The sequence below is a fragment of the Colobus angolensis genome, unplaced genomic scaffold (assembly GCF_000951035.1).
Source record: "Colobus angolensis palliatus isolate OR3802 unplaced genomic scaffold, Cang.pa_1.0 Scaffold126, whole genome shotgun sequence".
NCBI lineage: Eukaryota > Metazoa > Chordata > Mammalia > Primates > Cercopithecidae > Colobus > Colobus angolensis.
Window position 1 is genome coordinate 6284757 of NW_012113808.1, and position 7912 is coordinate 6292668.

Below are 7912 nucleotides of genomic sequence, written 5' to 3' on the forward strand. Positions count from 1 at the left end.
TATATTTTTTGATATTCTTCAAAAACCCTACAAACTTCCCTTGCTTAAATTCCTACTAAGTATCAGAAGGAATTCTGTATTTGCAATTAAGACATTTGTTCAAAGAGGAAATTTACCTTATGTTTTTCCTTTTTAATATTCCTCATGCTAAATATAATAGCTATGCATTTGATTACACATTCCAGAGACAGAATTTGTGGCCACTCATTTTATATTGTACTTGCTATGGTAAACTCAACACATAGCAAGCAATCAAATATTTCAATTGATCATATAAAAAAAATAATACATGCTTACTGAGTTTTGGTAGATTATTCAGAGTAGAGGACCTAAGACCACAAGAAATGCCATGAGTCATTCCAATCATCAACCTACCTCATACTTACCTTCAAAGGAAGTATATGAAGAAATTATAGTAAAATTGCAACTATAGACGTGTAAACTGGCAAATGTATTACTTTGTTTTGTTTTTGTTCAAGATTGGATCTCACTCTGTCACGTAGGCTGGAATGCAGTGGCCCAATCTCCCATCTCTGCTCACTGCAAACTCCACCTCCTGAGCTCAAGCAATCTTCCCACCTCAGCCTCCCAAGTAGTTGGGACCACAGACACATGCCACAATGTCAGGGTAATTTTTTGTATGTTTTGTAGAGATGAGGTTTTGCCATGTTGCCCAGGCTGGTCTTGAACTCCTGAGCTCAAGCAATCTACCTGCCTCAGCCTCCCAAAGTGTTGGGATTACAGGTGTAAGCCACTGCCCCTGGCCTCAACGGTATTACTTTGAATTGCAGTGTACAGTGAAGGAGACTTCATTTATTTCTATAATGTAAATAATTAAAGACAAGGCAATATTGTAGATACCAGTGAAGCTCAAAATCTATAGGGCAAATCCATATTATATAAATATTTAAGGTATGAGTATATTCAAACAAATTTGAAGCTAAATTTGTTTTGTATTTCATAAAACTACTCAATGATATAAATGGCATGAAGAAATGCATACAGGGATGTCATTGCATGCTGCCAACTAGCATAGGATCATAGCAGAACAATTTTTCACAAAGAATACATGTGGTATTATGCTATACAGATAATTTATTCAATATACATTTATCAAGTATCTAATATGTGCCAGGCACTGCATTAGGTACTGTGGATACAATGGCCTTTGTCCTCATAGAAATTACAGTTTTGTTGAGGAGAGACACATTACCCTGATGACCATAATCATATATAGGTAAAACTGCAATTGTGACAAACACTCTAAGGAGAGGTATGTGGATAAATCACAAACTATGATAGGAAGATTTGGCCCCGTCTGGGAGACTGGATAAGGCTTTGAGATCTGAAGAATGTGTAGGATTTTACTAAACAAAATGAGAAGGGAAAATTATTCCAGATAGGAGGAACAACAGATACAAAGTGCCTATAGTAGGAAACCATAAGACTAGCCCAGAGGACAGAAAAAAGGCATGAATGAATAGAGAATAGGGAGCAAGAGAGAACATGATACAAGACGTAGCCAGGAGAAAGGAGGGTGATGCCGTACCGTGCTGGACCTTACAGGCCACATGTTTATCCTAAAGCAATTGTGAAGAAATTGAAAGGTTTTAAGAAAGACAAGTAACATAATCAGATTTGTGTTTTAAAACATTACCCTAGATGCATTATAGGGGACAAATTTGAGTGGGTGCAGGTGGACCAGAGAGGAGGTTACTGCAGCAGATTAAATGAAATATAATAGAAGTTTAGACTAGGTGGTGGTGGGAGAAATGGAGAGATGTGAAATGATCTGAAAACTAATCAGGAAAACAGCAATAGGGCTTGGTAATGGACTGCATATATGGGACAAAAGAAGAAAGCATTCAAATCAATAAATGTTTATTAAACATTTACTATGTGCCAGTCAGTGTTCTAGGTAAACAGGATACACAGGTAAACAACAACAAAGAACCCTGCCCTAGTGGAGTTTTCATTCTAGCAGGTAGAAATACACAATAAACAATAACATGATAAATAAGTAAATCATACAGTATATTAGAAAGTAATAAAAGCAACAGAAAAAAACAGAACAGGGTAAGGAATATTAGGAGTAGGGGAGATTGGCAGGTTGCAGTTTCAAATAGAGTAGTCAACTTAAGCGTCAGAGGTGATTTGGAACAAAGATTTGAATAAGGTAATAGGATTAGCCCAGCACATACTGTAGGGAAGAACATTTCTAGGCAGAAGGAACAACCACTAGAAAGAACCACTCTCAGCACAGAGTATGGCCAGTATGTGTAAAGAACAGCAAGTTGGACAGTGTGGGTAAAGCAAGGTAAGTGAGAAGAAAGAATATCAGAGTGGTAAAAAGGAAGCTCTGTAGGCCATTGTAAGGATGCTGGCTTTTCTGCTGAGTGAAAGGCACATGACCTAATAGGCTTTTAAAAAGATTATTCTGGCTGTCATCTTGAGAACAAACTTAAGGAAGACAGGAACGCTTGTTGGAGACTGTTGCAATAATCCATGCAAAAGATCACAGTGCTTAGACCACAGTGGTTAACACTAGAGCTAATGAAAAATGGTCAAATTCTGGATATCGGAAGCTCTCTGAACCTTTACTGGTTTGGGGTATTTCCCCAAAAAGGAGACCCCACAGTATCTGCAGACAGACTAGATATGGGTTTTAAGAAGAGTAAAAGATAACTGCACAAGAATTATGGCCTGAGCAAGTGGAAGGACAGAAATGCCATAGACCAAGATAAAGAAGGCTACAAATGACACAGGCTTAGACATGAGGAACAAGTATTCAATTTGGGATGTGTTGGGATTGAGATGTCCACCAAACATTCTAGCTGAGATAACAAATTGATGCATTGATATGTGAATCTTGAATTAAGGAGAGAGGGTTACATAAATTTGGGAGTCACTGGCCAATACAGCTGAAAGGTAAGTTCACCAAAGAAGTGAATGTAGAGAAAAAACCTAAATTTCATGTCACCCCCAACAACAGGAGGTCAAGAAATGAAACCAACAAGTAAACTGCAGAAGAATGATCAGTAAAGGCTGGGCACTGTGGTTCATGCCTGTAAATCCCAGCACTTTGGGAGGCCTAACCAGGAGGATCACGTGAGCCCAGGAGTTTGAGATCAGCCCTGACAAGAGAGCAAGACCTCATCTCTCCAAAATATTAGCCAGTCATGGTGGCGTGTGTCTGTAGTCCCAGCTACTCAGGAGTCTGAGGCAGGAGGATCACTTAAGCCTGGGAGGTCCAGGGTGCAATGAGCTGTGGGGGGTGACAGAGTGAGACCCTGTCTCCAAAAAAAAAATAAATAAATAAATTAAAAAGTAAAAAATAAAAAAAGGATGGCCAGTAAGATGGAGAGCAGCAAAACAGAGAGTATGGTATCCTGGAAGCCAAATTAATAAAGCATATCAAGGTTTCTGGCTTACACTACTGGAAGCATGGAGGTACCCATCACCAAAATAGGGAAATCCTGGAAGAGTATCTTGTTTGTGAAGGTAAAGATAAGGAGTTTGGCTCAGATATGCTGAGGTACATAATCAACATTGAGTAAATGAAGTAACAGTAAGCTCTAATTTTAAAAGCCTGAGTCTGGTCTCTATTCTTTGTTTTCTCTGTGACGTAAGTTGTCATTATCATCCTGAGGCTCAGTTTTCTTTCCTATGACATGGAAGTAATATTTATACGAGTGACCACAAATGGTTGCTGTGTGGATCAAATGTGGTAATTTAAGAAAAAAACTTCAAATCCCTATGAAGATATAAGAAAAAGTCACAGAATACAGAAAGTTGTAGGAATTCTAAGACACCAAAGTTATATTTAATCCTTATAAGGGAGAAAAGAACAGAGAAAACTAAATCAGGCCTATAAGGAACCATTTACCTTGTACCTTTAGCTGAGTCCTGTGGAATTCCTGCTTTATTTCAAAGGTAACAAACCCTTCTTGTTTTTAATCTTTTCCTCAAACACCTCTTCAACTTCCTAACCCAACTGAAACTTGGCTTATCTCTGAAGACACCACTTACCTTGACACCAGTCATAATGACCTATTATCCTCCAAACATGCCTTAAATGTTAAGATTTCCGTATTTTTGCTCATATGTTATTTCCTTTAGCTGGAATTTCCTTTCCCCATTTCATTCTCTATCCAACTTCTAACTATCCACAAGGAACTGCAAGGCCATCAGCATTATGAAGGCTACCATAGTTCCACATAACTGAATGAAACCTCTTCTTTTTTTTCTAAAGACAAGTCTCACTCTATTGCCCAGGAGGCAGTGTAGTGACACCATCGTGGCCCACTGTGGCCTCAACCTCCTGGGCTCAAGGGATCTTCATGCTTCAGTCTCCCAAATAGCTGGGACTATAGGCGTGTACCACCATACCCAGCCAATTTTTTTTTTGTACAGATGAGGTCTCCCTACGTTACCCTGGCTGGTCTCAAACCCCTAGGTTCAGTCCTGCCTCAGCCTTCCAAAGTGCTGGGATTAACAGGAGTAAGCCACTGCGCCAGGCTGAACCTCTTCTTTAGAACCACCACAGCACAAAACATGTATCTGCCACGTCCCCCACTTCCCTCTAGTTGGTATTACACATTTTGCATAAAAGTCTTCTATTTCTGAATAGGCTTCAAGTCAGGTTCATCTTCGTACCAGCTGGTGCTCTTAAAATATTTACTGTGAACATGGACTTAATGAGCTTGACGTGTTGAAATTATTTCTAATGTGTTGTCACACTCACATTTTTTACTCTGTTTTTCCACTTCTGCCTTCAGTCTCTTGTACTTGTCTGTCCTGTAAACCAGGACCCAGGTTATGCCTAAAACAGTAAAAGCAACATGTTAATAGAGAAATGACTGGAACGATCACAACAAACTATTAGAGGTTACTGTTGGAGAAGGAGGGATTCCAACTTTTTGCTTGGTATTTACCCATGGTTAACTTTTTTCAAAGGTTAATACAACTGACTCTTCAGCCAAAACAATAGTAACATGATGTGAAGGTGTCTCCACAATTACACAAGGGAAATCTACCTGAGACCAAAGAAAACTCGGCAATCGACTCCACACTCCCCTCCTGCTCCTGTTCACGAGTTGCCCAGAGATCCCCTGGAGTAGAGTAGATGAGCCTCTCTAGCAAGTAAGGCTCGCGATCTTTCCCCTGGAGGCACAAGGGACCCCGGGGCCCTTCCTCCCGGGGACTGATCAAAAGTCTGAGAAATAGCCGCTCTCACCTTCTGCGAGCAGAGCCGTGCACACAGAGATAAAAACGATGAGGAGAGTGTCCGCGAACATAGTGCTCATCTCGCACCTTCGTCCCTGCACTCCCACCCGCCAGGGGGAAAGCGCTCTAGAGCCAGTAAAAGTGAAGCGAAAACGGCTTCCGTAGATTCCACCACCACAGAGTAACAGACCAACTCCGACAGCCCGAAGAGCGCACTTCCGCTTCCGGGGCACAGCACCGGAAAGGCTCGTGTCTGAGAACGGCGTGGCCACGAGAATCTAGAGGAAACGAACCCGCAAGTCACTGGAGCTGAAGGCTGGTACTCAGAGCGAATCTCGCGAGAATTGAAACTATTTCAGACCCAGAGCAAGATAGTGGCGGCGGCGAACTTTGCCCGGTAGTTTTTAACTGATTGGGGTGCTGGCGCGCGCCTTTTTCTCGGCCAGAATCCAGTAATTGGGATAGTCTTGGCTTCCATCTCAGCTGCACTTCTGTGATCGTAATATTAGTTTAGCTTGGATTTGCCGTGAAGTAAGAAGACTGACTTCCGCAAACGTACTGAACGCCTGGGTGTAGGTGCCAGGGCAAGGACGTGGAGCTGGGGCCGCGAAATGAGTTAGTTGTGGGCCGCTGGCCTCAAGGAGCGAATTGTCAGCCCGAGGAGGAGAAGCTTGTGCATACGCTTTGATAAGGGTTTTAATAGAGGTATTACCACAGTGCTGCGTGACACGGTTGAGAGGGCGGTCAGAAGAAACTAACGAAAAGAATTGAAGCAGTGCCTTAGGGGAGTAGGAGTGCTTTTGGAGAAAGCAAAGGACTTTCTAGGCAAAGTGGAAGTCAAAGCACGGATGCCTGAAAATTCATAGTGTGATAGTGCAGTGAGTAAGTAATGTGTCTAGAGAAGGGATCATAAACCCAGATGCCTAGATTGGCGAGAGAATATAAATTACATTATGCAAGCTGAGCCTAAAAAACTGGTGGAAGGTACTATGATGGCTAAGGGAGCATTAAGTTCATCTGAAAGGAGAATTTGATACCCAAATCCAACCCATTTCTCTAGGAGAATGAGCACCCAGTTTCTGAGATGACTTCGTTTCTCAGGAAAATCCAGAAATCCAGGGTTTTATGTGAAACTTCAATTTATACATGCTGGCAACTAATTAAAATTTAAAAATGCCTCAGCAGCGTGGTTTCAGCCATTGTAGACGGTTTCAGCTTTTTCAGACTGGGGTGTGTGTGTGTGTGTGTGTGTGTGTGTTTGTGTGAGAGAGAGAGAGAGTGAGTGAGAAAACTTGGAAGCTGGCGCCGGGCGCGGTGGCTTACGCCTGTAATCCCAGCACTTTGGGAGGCCGAGGCTGGCGGATCACAAGATCAGGAGATCGAAACCATCCTGGTTAACACGGTGAAACCCCGTCTCTACTAAAAATACAAAAAATTAGCTGGGCGTGCTGGCGGGCACCTGTAGTCCCAGCTACTCGGGAGGCTGCGGCAGGAGAATGGCGTGAACCCAGAGGCGGAGCTTGCAGTGAGCTGAGATGGCACCACTGCACTCCAGCCTGAGCAACAGTTCGAGACTCCATCTCAAAAAAAAAAAAAAAACCTGGAAGCTGGCTGAGCTGTATCCTCTTGTACTTCCTATCATTGGTGGGGTTTTGTTTTTTGTTTTTTGTTTTTTTGAGATGGAGTTTCACTCTTGTTGCCCAGGCTGGAGTGCAGTGGCACAATCTCGGCTCACTGCAACCTCTGCCTCCAGGTTCAAGCGATTCTCCTGCCTCAGCCTCCCGAGTAGCTGGGACTACAGGCACCCACCTCCACACCCCGCTAATTTTTGTATTTTCAGTAGAGACGGGGTTTCGCCATGTTGGCCAGGTTGGTCTTGAACTCCTGACCTCAGATCCACCCACCTCGGCCTCCCAAAGTGCTGGGAATACAGGCGTGAGCCACCGTGCCCAGTCCTCATTGGTTCTTTTAAACTCTACTGCACTTAAATATATAATTCTCCTAAACACTACTTTTGACCTTTTTTTAGCTTTATGTGCATTTCTTGTCTCCTAGACTTAGCAGCAGAGACCCTATCTCGTTTTTAAGAAATATTATCGAGCTTCTACTATACGTCAAGAACAGTGGTAGGCAGTGTAGGGTCAAAAGGATGGTTAAGAGAATATTCCTGACTTCCAAGGGCCCAGGGAGATTATACAATATAATAAGATTGTAGGTATTATAGAGATTCTTATAATGTTGAGGAGAACAAGATGTGTTCTTCCTGGGGAGTTGGAAAGGTTTCAAAAAGATCATATTTGAGCTAGATGTTGATTTGAGCAGTTCAGACAAGGATAGATTTTTATTCACCTTTGTATCACCCAAGGTAAGTGCTGAGATAACAGTAAGAGCATGATCTTGGAAATCGACCTGCTTTTAAATTCTGGCTCTGCCAGTTACTTGACAGCAATCCTAGAACCTGTTGTTTAGCATCTTTGAGCCTTAAAAATGGTGGTAACATCAGCTGCATAAAATTGTTATGAAGATTGAATGAGGAAGAGTATATTATAAAGCATTTCAAGCAGTACTTGGCACACACAATTCATCAAATTCGACATGCTATTCATTGTAAGATGCATCATTATTTTACTACTAAAAAGGAAAAAATAATTAAACCATGACACACCATTGATTGTAAGATGAATCC

The 7912-nt window shown here is 42.0% G+C and overlaps 1 protein-coding gene across 2 annotated transcripts in view; it reads right to left on the minus strand.

The window, feature by feature from the left end:
- Positions 1 to 5471, minus strand: part of TMCO1 (transmembrane and coiled-coil domains 1) — a 62119-nt gene extending 56648 nt beyond the window's left edge. The window contains exons 1-2 of one of the 2 annotated variants that reach the window (XM_011933370.1): positions 5237 to 5471; positions 4745 to 4822 (exon numbers count right to left, since the gene is read on the minus strand). In XM_011933370.1, coding sequence (XP_011788760.1) covers positions 4745 to 4822; positions 5237 to 5306 — 148 coding nt within the window. In that variant the 5' untranslated portion in view covers positions 5307 to 5471. The remainder of the gene's footprint in view (positions 1 to 4744; positions 4823 to 5236) is intronic. The other variant, XM_011933369.1, reaches the window with a different exon arrangement.
- Positions 5472 to 7912: the final 2441 nt, after the last annotated feature.